Genomic DNA, 22,747 nt, shown 5'->3' with positions numbered 1-22,747 from the left:
GGCAATCTTGCTCTCATCAGAAAGGGCTGCATGTTGGAAGATCCTGTCCCTTCCCTCCCACCATACTGAGACTGGGGACATTCTGAGCATTTGACTTATGGTGTTGGAAAAGAATACTAAAATACCATGAACTGCCAGAAGAACAAACAAATCTGTGTTGGAAGAAGTACAACCAGAATGCTCGTTAGAAGCCAAGATGGCCAGACTTGGTCTTTCATACTTTGAACATGTTATCAGGAGGGACCAGTCCCTGGAGAAAGACATCCTGCTTGCTAAGGGTCAGTGAAAAAGAGGAGACCCTCAAAAAGATGAACTGGCATAGTGGCAGCAGCAATGGGCTCAAATCTAACAATTGTGAGGTTGGCTCAGGACTGGGCAGTGTTTCATTCTGTTATACACAGGATTGCTATGAGTTGCAACTGACTCGACAGTACCTAACAACCTAGCAAAGGTCTCTACCCCTGGTACTAGGCACCTACAGGTCTTTAATGACTGTGTGCCCGGCACTGTGATAAATGTTTGATGCATTTTTTTAGAACTGATTCAACCGCACTTAACAGCACTTTGTCCACTGGAATCCTTTTACACCTACCAGGAAGGTGATAATTCTCCCTGATATACAGAAAGGAAAACAGAGCATAAGGTCCAGTAGCAGAATCTAGATTCCAATCAGGAATGTCTGGACTCAGAGGCTCCCCCATTCTCTTGAGCTGTGCCTCTTTAAAAAGGCCTTATGTAAGCATTTCAAAACACTGCCCTTCGCAATTACTTGGTTTGGGGCCACTAACTATTCAGAAAATCAGGGCTGAGACGCGAGTTGCTCAGTCTCCATTTCTCTTTCAGCATCCCCCAGTGGCCTACATTTTGATTCTGAATCTCCAGAATTCTCTTTATTGTTCTCCTATTCTTTCCCACCAGAATCCTATCTGAGGGACCATTCTAACATCCATCTGGGTCACAGCGGGGGCCAGGAGTGTTGCTGTGGGCAAGAGTGTTGGGGTGGGGCCATCCTGGGTCCACAGCACAGATCTAAAGCCTACCACCACCTCTCACCACCCCCAGGCTAGGCTGCTCCCACCATACTGGACGGGACTGAGTGGGAGGGCAGTCCTGGCAGTAGGGTGTGTACACTGGGCTGGCTGTACTCATGTGATTGGGCTGTGAGCTGTGAGATCACTGTGTGGGTACCCAAGGGTTGTGACCAGCTGTGTGTGATGGGTGGGAGTGTGCATCTGGTATTTATGTCATGTGGCTGTGTTTGTGAGAAGCTGTATCTACCTGCTTGGTACCTTGCTTATCGGTGGATATGTTGGTCTGTCTAATGTGGGAACAGGGAGCTCTGTGTGCAGGTGAAATCACTGGTGACAAAGTGATTAAGTGCTGGGCTGCTAATCAGAAGATAGGAGGTTCGAACCCACCAGCGGCTCTGAGGGGAAAAGATATAGTTTGCTGCTGTAAAGATTTACAACCTTGGAAACCCAGTGGGGCAGTTCTACTCTATCCTATAGGGTGGCTGTGAGCTGGAATCAACTGGTTACTTTGGTGTGCAGGGCTATGCCCATCTGTCTGCCTGGTCACATGACAGGGGTGGACTATGGACCTGTGAGTCTGACCATGAGCATCTGACCTCCTGGGGGGGAGGGGAGCACTAACCCTGGGGACTCTCTCTGGGTTGCTTGGCAACCAGTTAGATGAGCCAGGAGCTCTCCCTTTCCTTGCTGCCAACTCCCTACTGGAACAATCCATGCCAAGGACAGGGTTAGGAAATGTATAGCCACTTGCTGATGTCCAGCCGAGACTGATTTCTAGAGCCTGGGGACCAGCACACCTGCTGCCTACACAGGGATGTTGCTAGGGTGTGTCCACTGCACACTACTTTTGTACAGAAGCATGCATGTCCGCCTGCAGGCATGTGAGCTGAAATCTGTCCACCTTGCATTCTCTCACAGATCCCTCCCGTAATGGAAGGTGCTGGGGCCCTTGAGCCCACTGCCATCTGGGCATCCTGCCCTACCTATGCCCTCTTCCAGTCAATGCTGCTCATAGGACCATGTTAGCAGATGTCTCCAGACAGCTCTGACTCCTGCTTCCAGTTCTGGTTCTGGAAGAAACCCTTCAGCCTGGCCTCATGCCAAAAAGCCCTTCCCTGGACCCAGAGGCTCAGGGTGGAAATGAGAAGCCCTTGCCAGGAAACAGGTGACTAGAAGTGCAAGTTTTAGTCCTGACTTTGCTGACCCGGGTCTGGAATCCACTTCCCTGTGGAATCAGTGTGCTCATCTGTACAATGGGCTGCTTTCTTGCCCAGTGCCCACGGGCAGTGCCACCCTTCCCAGAAGTTTGATCAAGGACATATTTCCTTCCTAGGAGCCTCAGATTCCTTATCTCTAAAGCACAGTGTGAAAATTGGGTGGCTGTTAAGTGTGCCTTGGGAGTGGTGGACACTGGGTGGGACAGAGGATGCTCTGGGGTCACTTGTCTCCTTGCCAGAATTCAGTGCTTAGGCTGAAACCCTAGAGGAGGGGGAGGAGGAATTGAATACCTACGCTGGCACCTCCCTAGGCAACCTCTGGGACCATTGGGAGGAATGGACACTCTATAAGCCCAGCTCTGCCAAGATGGGTCACCCTTTGACATTTAAGCATCTGCTAATGAGTACCTGGCTCTCCCAGCTAGAGAGGAGCCCAGCTGAATGCCCTGAATACAAAATGAGGTGAGGGCTTCAGAGCCCTTAAAGGGCCAGTGCTACTGTTGTGATTCTCTCTTTGGACCAGACACATGGCGGCCTGGGAGCTGGCAAGAAGCCTGTTCAGAAAGTCAGCTTACTTAGTTGTGTGTCCCAAAGCAGATGTCTTCACTGAGCTTCAGGTTCCTCATCTATAAATGGGCATAATTACATCTGCCTTGCCTCATTGTGGCAGAAGTCCATGAGGTGGCATTCCTAACAGTGTCTTAGACATCAAAACTTCTCAGAGCCTTTATTGCTTGTCCACAGCCTGCAAAGGGTGGCTGGATCTTGTACAGAACATCCTAAGGAGTTACTGAGGACTGACTCTTCCTAACAATAGTGGGAGTAGTAACAGCTGTTTACCATCTGTCATGAGTGCTAAGTGTAGAACATACATTATATTTTGATTCATCCTCACTGTGAGGTGAAAATATGAGGTCAAGACCCAATGCTGTCAAGTCGATGCTGACTCATGGCTATAATATTTATGAAGCAGAATGCTGGCCCTTTCTCCTGCAGAACTGCTAGGTAGGTTCAAACCCCAAACCTTAAGGTTAGTGTTGTTGTAGTTAATTGGTATCAAGTCAGTTCCAACTCATAGCAACTCTGTATAGGGTTTCCAAAGAGTGGCCGGTGGGGGTCAAACCGACCCTGTGGTCGAATGCTTCTCCTACAGCACCATACCAGGACTCCTTAGCCAAGTGCAAACTATGTGCACCCTCAGGGAACCTACAATCTATGGGGTTGTGAGGTGTGCCTGAGTCGGTTCTGACTCACAGCAACTCTATGCACAACAGAATGAAACCTGCCAGGTCCAGGTCCTGTGCCAACCTCACACTTGGGCCCGCTGCTACTGCTACTGGGTCATGCCATCTCACTATGGGTCTTCTTTTTTGCAGACTCTTCACTTTACCAAGTATGATGTGCATCTCCAGGGACCGGTCCCTTCTGACAACATGTCTGGACTATGAGAGACCAAGTCTTGCCATCCTGGCTTCTAAGAATGCACTTCTTCCAAGACAGACTTGTCCATGGTACTTTCAATATTCTTCATCAACTCCATAATTCAAATGCATGAAGTAGGCAATACTATATTCCTAATTTTACAAGTAAAGACCTTGAGTCTTCCCCCCAGGTCATAAAGTTAGTAGGAAACAGAGCAGGAATTTGACCTCATTCTTGTTGGCATCGTACCCCAGTTTCCAGCCTCTCCACTACGCTTTCTGTAAGAGGTGTGGCTGATTCTAACATGCTTGGGTCCCAGAGACTCCCAGCCAGCCAACCACATTTCCCAGAACCCCCATCAGGCCCCACTGTAGGGGTCTGTGCACCACAAAAGCCCATGCCCCACATTCTGACAATGTCAGCTCTTCATTGTGAGGCCAGCCAGGATGGTGCATGACCTCCACAGCTGGGGCTTTCCACAGGCACAAACTGAGCACCGAGACTGTTCATCAACTCTCTTTGCCGGGGGCAGCCCCAGAACAGCCTGCAACCAGCTGCAAATGCCTCTGAAGTCCTATCCTTTCTTTGTTCTGGAGTTTCACAAAGAGGAGGTAAATGTCACCAGGCATTGGCTTAAAGGCAGGCGTGGAAGAGTTCTCCTTGGTTTGAAGGAGCAACCTCCCCCCACCCTGGGTAATTAGGCCAAACTCTCTACTGCATTAAAGATGCCGATGAGGAGGTAAGGCAGTGAGCTGGGAACTGTTAGATGCTACCTATAATCAGAGTGTGTTGGAATTACACAAAGAGCCTAACTGTCCGAGGAGAATTCAAACCAGCTATTTTTAGACATCGCCAAAGGCTCCTGCAGGCTGCTGGAAATTCAAATTGCTGGAATTGGGTGCTGCCCAGAGTGAATTGGGGCTTCCATTTTAAGAAGAAAGGGTATCACAACTACTCCTTTAATGGGCCCTGTGTGCGGTGCTCTCTAGACTTCATTTCACTTGGTTACAGCAGATGTGAAAGGTTGGGATTGCTCCCATTTTACAGAAGAGACAGCTGAGGCTCAGAGAGTGGTTTGGCCAAAGTTAACACAGCAAGTATGTGAAAGAGCTGGGATCGAGTTCACGTCTGCATGATTTTAAAGTCTACATTGCTTCCATTGCCTTCCTGGGTTTTGCTTGGGCTGGGTGGGGGTGGGGGAGCAAACGAATTCTTCCCCACCAAGAAAGATCTGTTTTGGAAGAAGTGCAACCAGAGTGCTCCTTGGAGGCCAGGATGGCTAAGCTTCGTCACTCATACTTTGGACATATTGTCAGGAGGGAAGAGTCGCTGGAGAAGGATGTCATGCTAGGTAAGGTGGAGGGTCAGAGAAAAAGAGGAAGACCCCCAACGAGATGGATCGGCCAGGTGGCATCATTGATGGCGTCAAGTGTGGCGGCGGTAGTGAGGTTGGCCCAGGATCGGACATTGTTTCGTTCTGCTGTGCATGGGGTCACTATGAGTCGGTTCCGACTCGACGGCACCTGACAACAACAACAACAAGATGTAGAAAGATAATGTTTTTCTAGCTATCATTCCACTGGCCCTGTACCACAGTATTCATCTCATGAAGACTTGTATGAATTATAACATTCACATGGGAAGGCAAGGCAGGGGGTGGGTCTATCCAACCATGCCTTTCCCTGGTCATCTCAGGAGCCCCTCAGCAGAAGTGGCTGGAATGGAGTACCACTGAGCAGAAAGCACGACAATTTGTATGAAAGTCATCTTCCAACTTTCAAAGGCAAACTAAATTTTTTAAATTTCCAGAACGAACAGAAGTACATAAACCCCTCTAAGTAAATCATGAGGCCTAAGTTGGAGTCCTGGTGTGGTGCTGTGGGTTAATGTGCTAGACTGCAAAGCCATTTGAACTGCAAGGGCATCGGTTAAAGATCACCGCTGCTCCTTGGAAATCCTATAAAGGGTCACTATGGGTTGGAACCAACTCAATGGCACTTAATAACAACAACAAGTTGGAAGTCTAGTTTTTCAGTGACAGTTTAAGCTTCATGATATTTTTTACAAAGCTAGAAATTGAAAAAAATAAATAAAAGGGAAAATGCTGAGCCTTGGGAGAGGGTAGTCTGGGGTCACTGGGGTTTTAGGTAGCACTGTAGGATCAGCAGTAGACTTCTAACCCACCAGCTTGCTCCTTGAGAGAGAGCTCTTTGAGAGAAAGTTCAAACCCACCAGCTTGCTCCTTGAGAGAAAGATGGGGCTTTCTGTTCCCATAAGGATTTATAGCCTTGGAAACCCTATACTGTGTTGTTGCTATGAGTTGGAACTGACTCAATGCCAGTGCAGTGGGCACTGGTGGCTCAGTGGTAGAGCTCTTGCCTCCCATGCGAGAGAACCAGGTTCAATTCCTGGTCAATGCACCACACGCACAACTACTACTTGTCTGTCAGTGGAAGCTTGCATGTTGCTATGCTGTACAGGTTTCAGGGGAGCATCTGGACTAAGAAGATCTAGGAAGAAAAACCTGGTGGTCTGCGTCCAAAAGTCAGCCATGACAGCCCTATGGACACAGAGCTCTGATTGTATCTGATCGTGGGCAAGACTGGGCAGCATTCTGTTCTGTTGTGCATGACTCACAGCTGAGTGGATAGCAGCTAACACGAGATGATCAGCACCATGGACAGCGACCGACAGGTCCAACACTTAATCATTCAGGATCTTTTGACTGAGCCTTGCAACTCAAGTCTTGCAAGAATCTTTCAGCCAAATGAGATTTCTCACAGCCTCCCATCTCAGCCCCTGGGAGGAGAGCTATGCTTGCTGACATATTGAGCAAACAGCCGTGAAAAATGTGATCCTACCGAGAAGCAAGTCCATTTCTCGGTTCTTTGGTAACAAGGCCACGAGCCCATGTCAAGACAGAAGAGCGGGATGCCTGCAGACATTAGCTCTGCTAACATTTTAATGTGCTCGCTACGGCAGGAGCACCTCGTCACCTCAAACATGTAGGCTGGCTTCCCATGAGAGCCTGAAGTCACCAGAGTGTTGCTTGGGAGCTAATAAGCCTCCTTTGAATCTTCAGAGTCATTCAGGGTTCTGTACCCCTGCTTGGGGAAATACAATTAGGAGACAGTGTTAATACCAACGAATGACTCTCCCAGTGGAATCTGGGCTCCATTTCACCTGCTTCCTGGAGTGCTCACTCATTTCTCCGCCTGCTGCTGGATAAGTGTGCCCGTGACTTGGAAGGCTTCCCTTTCTGACTGACTTGAGTATCAATCTGATTCCAGGCTGAGGGAGCCACTGGGTCAAAGAAAAGGTGTTGGGAGAGCCTGATTAACTCACTCAGAGTTAGAAAGTGAGGTAGAAGGAGGGATCAGGGAAGGAAGGGATGAAGCTGGAGTCAGGGAATCCCCTACAAGAGCGAACATGGGTTCCTGAACACAGCCAAGAGATCAAGGTGTGTGTATGCACTGGAGTGAGGGGAAGCCAAGACCAGGGCTCATGCCCAGTCTCTGAAAAGCACTGTGACCTTGGGAAAGCTGGGCCTGCTCATTGTTCCCTGAAATTGTCTCTAGGCTGTGGCACACTCTGTTCCAGCTGCCTAGATTTCTCTTCCATCCCAGATTGAGTTTCCTCTCCTTTGTTATCAGGCAAAATCCTATGTGCTTTCAAATGCCCCTTCCCTGTGGACCCTCCCCCAGGGCCACCTCTGCTCTCTGGACTTCAAGAGTCTACGAGTGGAGTGTGGAGACATACCAGGAGGCTTCAAAAAGTTTGCAGACAAAGAGAGGGAAAAGAGAATGGGGTTTTTCTGTGAATTTTCTGATGCCCCCTTATAGATGAGCAAGGGTTCCAGTGGTGCTTTAAACACATCATTCACCGCATAGCTCCTGTGGGTCTGCAGTTTTGCATCTACCTTTTCACCTGGAAGATTGCATTAGAATGAGATTCAGCTCCATGCTGTTCTCTTGGCTCTTGTGGGGGCCCCCAATACATAGCCGCATGCTTGAACTAATTCCACTGGTCTTGGGTCTGTCTCCTCACTAGACAGGTGAGCTCCTTGAGGGCAGGGACTGACCTTTATTCCCCCAAGTGAGCTCATGAAGTGATTCTCCTTAGAATGGACAGACCCGCTACTCTTTCCATACACCATGCTGCAAATGGGAGGTCATCAGGAGTTCCAACTTGACCCAATGCCAACCATCTGTCGCTTGTCCAAGTCAACTCCATTTTCACCCCAACCATAGCAGCCTTGAGAAGAACAAGGCTTCAATCCTCTTATGGAGCCTGCAGCAGAAGGTGCCCAAGCTTCAAACCCTACACACACGATTATACCCATTGTGATTTAGAACAACTGTGGCAGGCTTAAAGAGCCCATGAATCCACTTAGTAGAAATGAATGTTTCTCTTACACATGAGTTGAAATTGACTTGATGGTGATGCTTTGTTCCCTTGTACATAAAGACAAAGCTGGGGCAACACAACACCTAGGATGATGTTGCCACTGCAGAAGTGTGCAAGATGAGGGTACAGCAAGGTTTCCCACAAGCCTATGGGGCTCTTCTCCTACACCATCATTCTCTCAGCCCTCTGCTTCTACAAAGCAAGACACACCAGACTGGACCGGAACCTGGTGACCTCTGTGTGTGGAGGCTCTTATTTCAGCAGACTGAAAAACCTTTGATGGTCCATCAGTGAGTGATATTATAATGTTGTTAAGTGCCGTTGAGCTAATGTTTTTAAGTGCCGTTGAGCTGTTTCGACTCATAGCAACCCTGTATAGGGTTTCCAATGAGTGGCTGGTGAGTTTGAACCACTGACCCTGCAGTTAACAGTTACATGCTTATCCTACAGCACCACATCAAACCTTCACTATTATAATGGTGGTGGTGGTGGTCATGGGCCATGGAGTCAGTTCTGATTCATAGAAACCTTGTATAGGGTTTTCGAGGCTGTAAATCTTTATAGGAGCAGAAAGCCTCATCTTTCTTCCATGGAACCACTGGTAGTTTTGAACTGCTGATCTTGAGGTTAGCAGTCTGATTCGTAACCAGTAGGCTACCAGATCACAATAGTATGTGTGTATATGTGTGTGTGTGACAGAGAGAGAGAGAGAGAGAGAGAGAGAGAGAGAGAGAGAATGGTAATGTTCACATTATCCAGTTAATCTATTATCCAAAAGGCAAAAGGTCTAGCTCATGTCTAGCAACTGACATCCACAACTCAATCCCTATCTATCTATCTATCTATCTATCTATCTATCTATCTATCTATCTATCTATCATCTATCTGCCTCATCCATTATGAGTCCTATAATCAGTTCGCTCTCTGACTTTAAGGCCACCTCTTCAGATGGTCAAATTGTCACCATGAGAAGAAAGTGAGTCCAGGTATACGGATATCAGAAATGAGGATGATAAATCTGGCATCAAATTGAAAATGCACTACACTTGTGGCCAGAAACCTGGTGTGTGGAGCTTCCCCAGCCTTGCTCCCACACACTACCCCTACCTCCTGCCAGCCTTCAGAGCAGTGGTGGAAACTCAGTGGACTGTGGGGCGGCAGTTGTAGGAACCAGCCTATCTGCAACCAGGTAACACTGCTCAACCCTCCTGCAGAGCGGAGCTTGAATGATGCTTCCGAAATAGGGATTTAATAAACTGAAGGTGGATTGAGCCAACCAACAAGGAATCTTGATACATAATAAAATTCACAGGGGAGAGGCCTTTCTATGCTTGCAGGAGGGCGCCACCTTCCAGTCTGATCCTACCTGTGGGGGCAGGTCTACATCTGGGTGGGTGGTGGCCACTCAGTTGTTGTTGGGTACTGTGGAGTCACCGTAGGGTTTCCTAGGCTGTAATCTTTACAGAAGCCATAGGAGCACAGTGGTTAAGCACTTAGCTGCCAACCAACGGTCAGCGGTTTGAATTCATCAGCTGCTTGGCAGGTGAAAGTTGTGGCTATCTGCTTCCGTGTGGGGGTGTTCTACTCTGTTCTAGGGGGTCACTATGAGTAGGAATCAGGTCAGTGACGATGGGTTTGGTTTTGGGGTATTTACAGAAGCAGATCAGATCATCGGGACTTTCCTCCTGTGGTGCGTCTGGTGGTTCAAGCCCTGCCACCCTTTGGTTAGCAGTTGAGCACTTTAACATGTGTGCCACAAGGGTTCTTTTTGCAGAAGTCTAAGGCCTGCTCATTCAAGGGGTGGTCCAATGCCTCACACTGCCAATCACATCCCAGAGCTACTGAGCCAGAACCTGCACTGCATTCTAACAAGAGCCCCAGGGTGTTTGACAACACTCTCAAATTTGGAAAGCGCTGGCCACCTGGTAAGAGATGTGGCTGTGGGTTCCCTGCCCATCTCTGGACTGCACCAGATGGACAACCATGAAAAAGCTGAGCGTCTTTATCTTTGATCAAGCCTATTGGCTATTTTTTTTTTTTAAGGTTTGAAGGTCACCTGGAATTAGACTGTGTAACCTTGGGCAGGTTTGCTTAAATTCTCTAAGCCTCCATTTCCTCATTGCCAAATGAGGGACATTGACAATGACTAGAAGTCCTGGTGTGGCACTGTAGGATAAAGCACTGGATGGCAAGGTTGGTTTGAATCACAAGGTCAGTGGTTCAAACTCACCAGCTGTTCCATGGAAACTCTATACAAGGTCGCTATGTGTTGAAACTGACTTGACAACACTTAATTAAGAACAACAACAACAGTTGTCAGTTGTTGGCAAGTGGATTCCGACTTAAGGCGACCCCATATGCGCAGAGTCAAGCTGCTTCCTAAGGCTTTCAAGGCTGTGAGCTTTTAGAAGCAATCTCTAGGCCTGTCTTCCGAGGTGCCGTGGGCTGGGTTTTAACCACTAACTTTTAGGTTTGGTAATCCAGTATTTCACAGTTGAGCCACCTTGGGGCTCTATTAACAGTGGTACTTATCTGGAAAGGCTGCAGGGCAGGTAAACAGGTGAATGAAATCACAAGAGCAGGGGCTTAGCAGAGTGGCTAGCACACAGTTGAACTTGAGAAACAGTGATTACCTGTTAGGATCCCTCTGCCCCAGGAATGGAACACTGTCCCCAGAAGAGAAGCCAGCTCTCATCCCCCTCTCTTCTCCTACTTACTCACCCCTCTCTCTTTCACAGTTTGGAAACCTGAAACCTTTTCCAGTGAAACTCAAACCAAAGAACCAAAGAGGGATGAATTTTCTCAATGGGAGCATTCAAGAACTAGGCTCTGGAGCTGGTTTCAATCCTGATTCTTAAAAGCTATGTTAACACTGAGCCTCAGTTTTCTCATCTGTAAAATGGCCATAGGTACATGCTGCTTTTTGTTGTTGTTGGGTGCTGACGAGTGAATTCCAACTCATAGCAACCCTGTGTAGTGGAGCAGAGCTGCCTTAGAAGGTCTCCTGGGCTGTATAATCATTATGAGAGCAGATCACCAAGTCTTTTTCCTGCAGAACTGCCAGGTAGATCTGAACCATCATCCTTTTGGTTGGCAGTCAAGTGCTTAACTACGGTGCTACCAGGGATCTAGGTCAATCATAGTGCTCAAGGGTCATTGTGAGGATGAGATGAACTGACCCATAGGAATATCATGTGTGTTTATAGCACGTGTGATTGCTGTTAGCATTACCCGCAGCATCAACATCAACTGCTCCCAGATAACCAGGCAGCCCAGGCTCCCGCTCAGTGTGGGAAGGGGGAGATAGGAGAGGAGAGGGTGCAGCTGGTGTAGGGGACCTAAAGAGGGGAGAGGAGAGGAAGGAAGGTGGAAACCTTGAGAGTAGCTGGAGCAGAGGTGGGAGCCATGGAAGGCGCTGGGCAGACATGCAGGAAGGCACCAAGGGGTGGGTGATGGCTGACTCACGTACACCTGCGGGCCGACTCCTGGGTCAGCTGCAGCCGGTAGATGGAGAGGCGGTTGGCGCCACCGCACACGTTGCTTCGCTCGCCCTTGCACTCCATATCACACTCCGTCTCACTCACGTTGGCTGCCTGGATCTTGTGGCCACAGTAGCACTCGGCGCCGAACTCCAGCCCGGCAAACAGGTAGCCCCTGTGTGAAACTGCTGTCAGGCCAGCAAGCTGCCCACAAGACAACCTTAGGGCTGGGAGCAGGGACGCCCTGTACTGAGGCCTGGGGGATGGGAGGACTCCAGGGCAGGGAAGGCAGGGAATGGGGAGACATCAGAGAAGTAGAGGGAGACTCATTCAACCTGAGGACCTAGACTAGAAGAAGGGGAACTCCGGGGGACAGGGAGACCCCAGGGATGATGGGAACACCAGAGAGGGCAGGGAGTATAGGGGAGACCTGGGGGGAAATGAGGGAGGCCCTCAGAGGCAGGGGAACCCAAGAAGATCTGGGGACAGCAATGCTCCATGGGATGAGGACCCTAGGAGGCGTCAGTGAGGATGAGGGGTGAGGGAGTCTGCTGGGGGAACAGGGAGGCCCAAAGAAGGGACCATAATACCCCAGGGGGAAGAGCATTGTTTAGCTGAGACCACCACCCATCTGTTTCCATCCCCTTCTGGTGCATTACACCCATATATACATGCTACATACATACTATATACATTCTCACATACACACCATGCCCATGCTCACACCCACCTGCACACACCTCCTGCCACATGGCACAGCTGTCTAAACACACACACACACACACACACACACACACACACACACACACACTCTGGCCCTGCCCCTCCCCACTCTTCTGCCCTGGCTGTAGACAAAGGCTTCACATCTCCAGAAGGAGTCCCTACCTTTATCCTAAGAAACATCCCTTGAGATGAGCTAAGGGGAGAGGAGGAGGTGGACACTTGCAGATCCCTTTGAAAGACGGCAAAGCCAAGGCCACAAATCCAGCCAAGTCAACATTTCCTCCCCCGTTCAGAAACAAATCAATCCATCCTGCTGCCCAAATTACTTGGGGAACTGCACGGTTTTCAGTGTTTTTGTTTCAAGGCCATGAAATCCTTCCCTAAAAAGGACTTTTTGGACCCAGTCTATAAACAGATAGAAAGCATTGCTTGTTCTGGGGGAAGGCGGAGGCTAGGGAGAATCACTTCCCTCAGGCCCTCACCTACTTCAGTCTCAGAAGAATTCTTTAAAACAGAACAGTGACAGTTCCCGAGGCAGCCTCAATGGGAACAGCCAGCTACCACTTCACTCTGGACTGTGCGGTGCTGGCTGGACCAAGGCCCACCCAGACTCGTGCTTCTACCCACCTGGCTACTTGAACATCACCTGACTTTGTCCAGTCCATATGCTCACCTAGACAGATGTGGCAAGGGCAGCTTAAACTAATGTGATATCTTGGTGCTGAACCCTACTGAAATGCTGGGCCTGGGGCAGGCTTCCTCCTTTTACCTTTCTCTGTCTTCTTTCAAGCCCTTGGGGGTCCCCTCTTATAGTAGGAACCACTGATAGAAATAAAACTTCACAAGAAATAGGACCCAGTGAATGTTCTCAGCTCGAAAGCAAAAGGTACAAAGGATGAAGTCTGAGGTGGAAGAGAACTGAGGTGGGGGAAGAACCTTCCAGAACAGATTCTAGTGCCTTTAAGCCAGTGAAAGAACAATTATACCCAGGGACCCCATAGGACAGGAAGTATGGGTTCAGAATAAGTCCACAAGTTCTTTGATATGCCTGCCTTCAAGAGGTGGAGCTCAATTAATCTCTTTTTGAAGGTGGGCTTGTCTTGGTGACTCATTTCTAATGAAATGACTTTCAAAGCCAGGTCACACAGGCACCGTGTCTTCCTCCTTGCTCTCCTCTTGGGTCTCTCACTCTGTGGAAAGCCAGCTGCCATGTCGTAAGACCCTCAAGAAGCCACATGGGAGAGGTCCATGCAGTGAGGATCTGAAGCCTCCAGCCAATAGCAGTTGGGGTGGGAGGATCGTGTGACCTTCAGAGCTGATTGGCCGGGGGTGTGACACCTCCTCACAAGCTACCATGAAATCAAGGAACCCAAGGCAAGGAGGAAAGCCATGAGACAAAGGGAGGGAAGGTCAGCTCAGTTGCTCAGTGCCCCTCAGGCAGCATACCTGGACTTACTGCTGCCCAAGCCTGGCCTGAAGGTCTTGACCCTGTTATTTGAGGCCTTGTCACTCCAGGAAAGTGAAATCCCTGTCCCTGTTCCTCTGGCGCATGGCCTCATGGAGAACATCATCTTTGTCTTACACTGGAAAATACTCATCTGAACAACAGAATCTCCTTGGAAGGAAAACAAGGAATGCCGTTGATACCAGAGCCACTGCCTCACCCTTCACACAGATGACCCCATATGGCCGTGCACACACACACCACGAAACTGTGCATTTCCAAGTTGTTCCTATTGCTTGCAGCATCAACACCATCTTGGACACTTAGCAACACAATCATAAACACCTGCGCACACCATCACAATTCTGGACCCATGTACACATAGTCACAGCCAGACTCTCAGATACAATTATTTAAAGAAAATTATGGATTGACCTTAATCCCACAACATAACCAGCCCTAGCAACACTCATACAACTACAGATTCACTCCCTGGTGTAATCTCACACAACTGCACGATCACAAATTCCCACAGACCAACACCCAACTACTCATTTGCATACGTATGCACATGCACACACATGCCCTTGTGTTACCCTTTCCTAGTGGTCCCGTGATCATGCTCCAACACACCCCTCCAGAGAAAAGGAGAGGACCCCACAGGTAAGAACCAGAGAAGGAAGGGTCTGAGGTGAATGGAGCCTGGGGGGTTGGGGTCCTACCGTTCTGCACAGTTGTCCTGGCAACGGAAGACAGTCATCTTTTTGTAGTCAAAAAAGGACATGCCTCGCAGAGCCCGACTCTGGGTATCATCCAGATAGCAGCCGATGTACTTGGCTTAGGGGAGAGGACAAAAGTTATGATGTGGCTGGGGCCAGAGCTGAAGGGGTTACAAGACAAAGCTTCCCCAAGGCTCTGAGGATCTGTTGACCACATGGCACCGATCCTTTCCTCGAGCAGAAGACCAGAAAGCAAACAGACTGACATTCCTGTGCCATGGCAGACCTGGTCCAATATGGCAGTGGATTCAACGGTAGGGCTCTGTGCCTGGAGACCAGCACAGAGGAGGAGGGGACCCTTCTGTGGCCAGACCATACTGGTAACCTCCAGGCACCAGGAAGCCCAGACAAAAGGTGACTCTAAGCACCAAGCAGAACTTCCATCCTCTCCTACAATGGGTGTCATATTAAGATAGTTCTGACATGCTTAGCATTTGATAGCATGTTATCATTTCTATTTATGGTGCCTTAAGATACTGAGTTTTCTTAGAAGTATACTCGACTTGGCCATCTCAAGGTCTAGGCCTTTCTGTCACATCCTAGCTCTGGCCTGGGGACATCAGGGCAGTCCTCGTCTGTTGAGGAGGGAGGGATCATTAAACTGGAAGGGTACAAGTACTGTTTCTATTGTTAAACCAAAAAGCAATTCAAACATTGCACTGAATCGCTCTAACTCATAGCGACCCCCTAGGACAGAGGAGAACTGCCCCATAACATTTCCAAGGTTGTCATCTTGACGGAAGCAAACTGACACCATCTTTCTCTCATGGAGTGGCCATTTGGTCCAAATTACTGATGTTCAGTTAACAGTTGAGTGCTTAACCACAGTGCTACCAGGGTTCTTTTTCTATCCTTGTTGTTGGTAAGTGGCATGGAGTTGGTTCTGATTTAGAGTAACCTTGTATAGGGTTTCCAAAGAGCTGTTGGTGGGTTTGAACTGCTAACCTTATGGTTAGCAGTCCAGCGCTGATCTTACAGAGCCACACCAGGAATCCTGTTTCTATCATAGTGACTTGCATGTAGTAAGCACCAAGTTCAAGTGAGTGGCGTAAGACAATGACCTGTCATAGTGCTGAGTATAATGCTTTACAGTTTGCCCATATAGTGAGCCAACGTGAATGTTTCCACCCACTAAAAACATTTATTATTATGATGTAAAACAACCCTCCAATTATAACCACACACTTAGCTTTCTTCAAGTCAACAGGTTCCTGTGCTTTGTGGTAAACTGTAACTCACACACACTGACAGGACTTCCGTTTAGAAAGTCTTTCCCTATGTGTGTTTACAATTATTATGATTGATATGTAGAATTTTTGTTAAATGCATTATACATATTGTCTAACTGAATTCCTAAAATGAGAAAATTTAGGTCCAGAGAAGTTCTTTCACTCGCCCAAGGTAACTCAGTTTGAAAGTGTGGAGCCAGGATTGGCCCCAGGTGACTGCTGCAGAGCTCATACTCTGACCACAGGTTGCTTCTTTTCAATCGGGGCCTCTTTGTAAAGACCCAAGTGAAGTGGGAAATGTTGGCATCTTATGCTATTTCCTTAGATGAGTGAACAAGAGCTCAGGGAGGGATAGTGGGTCTCTCAAGACCCACAGCTACTCAGCGGTAGAATAAAGATGGAAACCCTTGTCTGTGGGACTCCCTATCTGTGTTGTTTCTACGACTCACCCTAGAAGCAACTGGAGGTTGGACTAAGGCAGTCCTCGGCGTTAAATGGCCTCATTGGGAATGATTAGTGGAGAACACTAAATGCCACTCCATCACTTTCTCTGTGGGTTTTTGGCTCCCCTTACTCATGCTGGAGCGCAGCCATGTCCCTTCAATGTCACCCTGTTCATGCAGAATTTCCAGTCCTGCTGGAAATGTGCCTCAGCCCTGATCATCGTGGCTTTCTTTCATAAGACAGAAGGGATATGGTTTACTGAGGATCCACAAAACCAAAATGGACTCATAGTGACCCCACAGAACAAAGTTGAATAGTTCCACAAGGTTTCCGAGGCTGTCAATTGTTACAGAAGCAGACAACTTCATTTTTCTCCCACAGAGCAGATGGTGGGCTTGAACCGTCGATCTTTCCGTTTGCAGCTAAGCGCTTAATCACTGAACCATTAGGGCTCCTTTGACTAAGAAAAGTCTATCAGCTCCCTGGAGCAGGCACATCAGCGGACAAAGCTCTGGAGAAGCTACATCTTGTCACTGTGCATGATCAACGATGTATGCTCTGCTTATTGCAGAGGGAACCACAGCCCTCTGGTCTGGGGCAGCGTGCTGCTCACATGTGGGCTGGGGGAGAGAAATCTCATGGGCCATGTGGATGAGGGTTCCACATGAACTTGAAGCTCAACAGTTCATCAACAGTTTCCACGGCTGTCTTGTAGGAGGTGCTCACCCCATGGCACTGAGCTGACTCTGTCTCGCTGCCATGGAGTCAATTCCAACTCTTAGCGCTCCTGTGTAAAGTTTCTGAGGCCGTAATCATTATGGGAGAAGAAAGCCGCCTCTTCTTCCCATGGAGTGACTGGTAAATTTGAACTGCTGGCCTTAAAAGTTAGGAGTCCAGTGCTTATCCTACAGCGCCACCAGGCCTCCTTTGTAGGGGACGCAGGGGGAGAAAAAAAAAAAAAAGGAGAGGTTGTAGGAGTCAGAGAAGAAAGAATGGGGAAGGAAGGGTAGAAAGAGGGAGGAAGAAGAAGAGAGGAGGTTGGTTTATTTTGGCAGAATGAGGTCTTCACCATCAGATTAGCAGATAGCATGTGTGTGTCACGGGGGAGGAATAGAAAAAGAAAACTACCATGCATTGGGACCATAGAGGCTCTGTATGATAAACACAGGACTGCAAACCACAAGGTCAGCGGTTCCAGCCCATCAGCCACTCTGCGGGAGAAAGATGTGGCTTTCTGCTCCGGCAAACACACACAGCCTCAGAAACCCAATACTGTGAGTCAAAACGAACTCAGTGACACTTACAACAACAACAATGATGCATTGAGCACCTATGTGGCAACCACTTTGCTATGTATGAACCTCATTATTCAATCCTCACAACTTTCTTATTAACTTATTTTATGGATAAGGAAACCAAATGTAGTGATAACTATATCTCTTTGCCTTGGAAGTCAATCTTAACTTTGGCCTATGATCTATGTTCTGACTAGTAACTACTCATGTAAATAAGTACAAAAATAATTTTATTTTTCTTCTTTTCTAAATGTAATTTAAAAAACAACAACAAAAAAAATCAGTTACTGTCAAGTTGATTCTCACTCATGGTGACCCCAAGTGGGTCAGAGTAGAACTGAGTGCCATCAGGTTTTCAAAGGCTGAGTTTTGGGAAGTGGCTCTCCAGGCTTTCCTTCTGAGCAGCCTTTGGGTGTGTTTGAACCTCTAACCTTTCAGTTAGAAGTTAACTATTTGCACCATCCAAGGACTAGAAGCTAAAGAATCTGTCCAAGTTCCTACACTGTGTGTCCTTCCACCATTAACAACCTACAGGATGCAGATGACACAATCTTGCCTGCTGAAAATTCTGTTAACTCGAAGCACTTACTGATGAAAGGCAAAGACTGCAGCCTTCAGTATGGATTACACCCGGGCATTAAAAAAAAAAAATTAAAATCCTCACAAATGGACATATAAAGAACATCAAGATGAAGAGGAAATTAACACTGTCAGTGATTTCATTCTACAAGGATCAAGAATCAACATTTATGGAAGCTGCCATCAAGAAATCCAATGACATACTGCACCGGGCCAATCTGTGGCAAAAGACCTCTTTACAGTTATCAAAGGTTAAGATGTCACTTTGATGACTAAGGCGTGCCTGACCCAAGTCATGGTCTTTTCAATTGCCTCATGCATGCAAAAATCTGGGCACTGAATAAGGGAGGCAGAAAAAGAATGCATGCCTTAGGTGTGATGTTGGCAAAGAATGCTGCCAACATAGAAGAAATACAACCAGAATGCTCAACAGTGAAGATGGTGAGATTTACGTTGGGAACATCATCCACAGTAAAGGGCATCATGTTTGGTAAAGCAGAGAGTCAGAGAAAGCGAGGGAGACCTCAATGGGAGAGGCTGGTACAAGAGTTCCAACAATGGATTAAAACATAACTAATGTCCAGGAACACAGTACAAGACTGGCCAGATTGTCCTTCTGTTATATGTAAAATTATCAAGAAGGGGAACCAACTCTGCAGCAACCTTCCCCATCAGGCCGCAGACTGAGATGTCCCATACAACAAGTGCGCAAAGACCTGCTGGATGAACAAATGACCCTCCCTTTCCTTATCTGTCAACAAGAGGGAGATAAAGAACGAGGGTCCTTTAGTAACACTCTGGAGAAACATGAGCGGGTTGTCACTGTGGCCTGAAGAATGGGCTATGTTATGTGGTTGAGGACATGAATTTTCAGTTGGTTGCCTCTCATTTCTAGGAAGGATGTGGTGACTCCTATCCTGCTGACCAGTGAGTGTGGGCTGTGACCAATAGAACCAACATCCCTGGAATTTCAGTCCCCACTGAGCTCATCAGTGGTTACTGCCAAAGCACTAAAACCATTTTCCCAGGGCCCCGACTTCAAATCCTGCCATAGCTGTAAAACAGGGACAAAATTACAGACCACTAGATTGAAACACTGATGGTCAAGTTCACATGATCTATCAGCCATAATCCAAATATCACTGACCTGTTGTGCACAGGGTAGGTATGAGCTGGAACCAACTCCATGGCACCTAACAAGAACAACAGAAGAAAGCAGGATACAATCCTGTATATATAAACCATATGATGCTCAGAAAAGGAAAAGAACTAAAAGGTAATAAACCAACATTGTGATGCAGTTGGAGGCTGGGTCATTTAAATGTTCATCCTTTTTTTCTAATACATTCTAACTTCTCTGAGCCTCCACTTCCTCATCTGTGAAATGGAACGCAATAATCCATCCGTGACGTGAGCCTGAGAGTGTGGAGACACAGCTTCTGACACAGCAGTGATTACATCTCCTGCTGCAGGAGACTGGGGGTGGGGAGGTGACCCTGCTGTACCTTCTGAACTACAGGCTAAGTCCCCCACATCCCCTATCATGTCCAACCCACACTCCTCAGCCTGGCCAATGCACCCTGTAATCTGGGGAGGACGGCACAGGCTTTCAAATCAAACTTTCCAAGTTTGGCTTTTCAGATTTGGATCCTGACTCCGCCCGGATTAGCTATATCACCTTCAGCAAGGCAGGATTCCCTTTCTGAGCCTCCGTTTTCTCCAGCAAAATTAGGAGTTGACAACAATAGCTGGCAAGTATTAAGTGGCTACTGCATGCCAGACTGTGTACTGAGAAGGAGCATAATGGAGTTGATAAGGTTCAGATGTGAAACTTAAATAGCCCTCCCTGCAGCTGGATAATTTTGGGCAAGTTACTTAACCTCTCTGTGCCTCGGTTCCGTTTCCTGTAAGATGCAGTTCAGAAGCCCTGGTGGTGATTGACAGCTAACGAAAGAGTTGTAACTTCAAACCTACACCTGGCTCCACAGAAGAAAGAGCTGGTGATCTGTTTCGATAAAGTTTGCAGCCGAGAAATCCTTAGGTGACAACAGCTCTACTCTGTTATGTGTGGTTGATGTAAGTTCTCCATGGCACCCAGCAACAAGATGGTGTTTACAACTGTATCTACCTCAATGGATTTCTATGAAGGTCATGTGACACAACAGATGGAACAGTGCCTGGCACTTCGTTGTTGTTGTCAAGTGCTGTCATAGCGATGCTGTGTAGGGTTTCCAAGGAACAGGTGGTGGGTTTGAGCTGCTGACCTTGTAGTTCAAAGCCCACTTCTGAGCCTACAGCACCACACCTGGGGTCCTTAGAGAGCATGTAATTAATTAATCTTAAATCATCTCATATCACTATAGGCATCTGACTTAAATACTTTCTATCCCCATGAGTAAATGGGCTCAGTAAGGTTAAGTGACCTGCTCAAGTTGCAGATCTGGGATTTGAACCCTGATCTGACTGCCCAATGCACAAGCTTTCACAGGCCTATTGTAAAGTAAGGTGACTTGCTGGTGCTGGGACCACACTTCCTGTCCAGCCACAGCTTAACCTGGGCACAGTTTCCTCCCCTCCCCTTCCTCAGCCAGTGATGGGCCCTGAACTTTTTACAACTCAAGTCTCCCACATCACAGCATTAAGCAGAACCTTCACCAGCTTCAAAGAAAATCAAATGCGTTCAGTGTCAGGTCAGACCTGCGTCTCGCTTTTATTAGCACTAATCTAATATGTTGTCTTTTCTCTCTGAACTCTGAATAAGTTAATCAAGGACAGGCTGGGCTTGTGTTTTCTTAATAATGTCATCTGATTCCAAAGGCTGCCTGCTGACAGCTCTGGACTCAGAACTTCTTTGTTATTTGCTCTTTCCTCTTTCTTTACATTTTAGAAAATACACAAGATTTCCCAGGGCAGGGAGCAGCATGGAAAAGGAGCAAGTTCACACACTTTGGATGGAAGGAAGCAGATGTGGGTTTAAGTCTCCGTAAACGGGGCCAAGTGACTTCTCAGCATGTTTTATTGGGAAATAGTATAACAACAGCCCCTACCTTACTCAGTTGTGTGATAATTAAATGGGATAATGAAGCACTTATAGCATGACATAATGGAAATTCAATAAATTTAGCTATTATTATTACTAGGGAACATGGTGGTTCAATAGGATAAGAACTGGACTGTGAACCACAGGGTTGGTGGTTCAAGCCCATCAGTCACTCCATGGGAAAAAAGATGAGAGCTTTCTGCTCCTGAAAGTATTTAAAGCCTCAGAAACACTTAAACAACAATCGCAACATTTATTATTACTAAGGAGTTCTGGTATGGAGCTGCTGGATAAAGGATTGCAAGGTCAGTGGTTCAAACCTACCAGCTGCTCCTTAAAAACAATATATAGGGTTGCTATGAGTTGGAATTACCTCCATGGCACTTAATGACAATTTTTATTACTAGAAGTCCTGGGTTGGTGCAAATGATTAACATGCTTGGCTGTTAACTAAAAGATTGGAGCTTTGAGTCTACCCAGAAGCATCTTGAAGAAAGGCCTGGCCTTTCTACTTCCCAAAATAAGTCATTGAAAACTCTACAGAGCACAGTTCTACTTGGACGTACAGAGTCAACGCACCTGCAACTGAGTTTTAAATCATCACACCTACTCCTACTTACTATTTCATCATCTAATATTTTGCATTTCCAACAACAGGTTAAAAAAACGAAACAAAACAAAATACGATCTTTTGATTTTGCATGTTAATAATACACATCTGGCAGTAACAAACAGTGAGGTGGTAGGTGAGTGTAGCGCTGACTGTGGTGGTTAAGGCTATGCATTGTGCCAACTTGGCTGGACCATGCTTCTCAGTTGTTTGACAGTTCTGTAATGTTGTCGTCATCTTTTGTTTTGTAATTTGATGTGGACATCGTCTATTGTCACAAAACGCCTATTTTTGCATAACAGCCCGATCTTTGGAACCTAACCATATCACTAAGTGAGGAGAGCACATGGGACCTGAGGCACAGTGGTTAAATACTTGACTGCTAACTAAAAGATTGGCAGTTGGAACCCACCAACCACTCTGTGGCTTCTCTGTAAAGGTTGTTGTTGTTAAGTGCCATTGAGTCGATTCCTACTCGTAGCAACCCTGTATAGGGTTTCTGAGGAGCAGCTGATGGGTTTGAACTGCCAACTTGAAGTTCAAATCAACCTTGCGGTCCAATATTTACCATAAGTAAGCACCACAGACAACCTTGGAAACCCTTTGAGGCAGTTCTACGCTGTCCTGTGAGAGTTCGGATGGGTTCGATGGCATCCAACGACAATTAATAATAACAGCAAACATGAAGTGACCTATCGTTAAGTGTCAGGAGACATGATAAGAATTGATCACACATTCCCTTATTCATAAGACACATGGAAAGCAATAGCTGGCATAAAGGAGGTGCTCTAGAAATGTCAAAAATAATTATTACTAGGGGCAGCAATAGTTAATTCTCACCACAAATGAGGGCTGTTGTTGTGTGGAACAAGGGATTTACATTCTATTAGGGCACCCAGACTCATACAGGGTCACTATGAGCTGACACCAATTTCATGGCACACAATGACAACTACAACACAGAACAATTACAACAACAGAAGGGGCCAGGGGCAATTTCCTGGAGTTGAGCTAAGCTGACCTGGAAAAGCAGGGAACTACCCGCGTG

At 47.3% G+C, this 22,747-nt stretch overlaps 1 protein-coding gene and 1 non-coding gene across 2 annotated transcripts in view; one reads left to right on the top strand and one right to left on the bottom strand.

Moving 5' to 3' along the window:
- Window positions 1–22,747, bottom strand: part of WSCD2 (WSC domain containing 2) — a 66,637-nt gene that overhangs the window by 37,021 nt on the left and 6,869 nt on the right. Inside the window, exons 2-3 of the mRNA XM_006870425.1 lie at window positions 14,446–14,560; window positions 11,547–11,731 (exon numbers count right to left, since the gene is read on the bottom strand). Coding sequence (XP_006870487.1) covers window positions 11,547–11,731; window positions 14,446–14,560 — 300 coding nt within the window. The remainder of the gene's footprint in view (window positions 1–11,546; window positions 11,732–14,445; window positions 14,561–22,747) is intronic.
- On the top strand, window positions 6,020–6,090 carry TRNAG-CCC. The gene has a single exon. It is a non-coding gene; the product is annotated as a tRNA-Gly (tRNA).

Source organism: Chrysochloris asiatica, unplaced genomic scaffold (assembly GCF_000296735.1).
Source record: "Chrysochloris asiatica unplaced genomic scaffold, ChrAsi1.0 scaffold00142, whole genome shotgun sequence".
Taxonomy (NCBI): Eukaryota; Metazoa; Chordata; class Mammalia; order Afrosoricida; family Chrysochloridae; genus Chrysochloris; species Chrysochloris asiatica.
The sequence above is the reverse complement of the archived record's forward strand: the minus strand, read 5'-3'. Positions and strand labels throughout refer to the sequence as shown.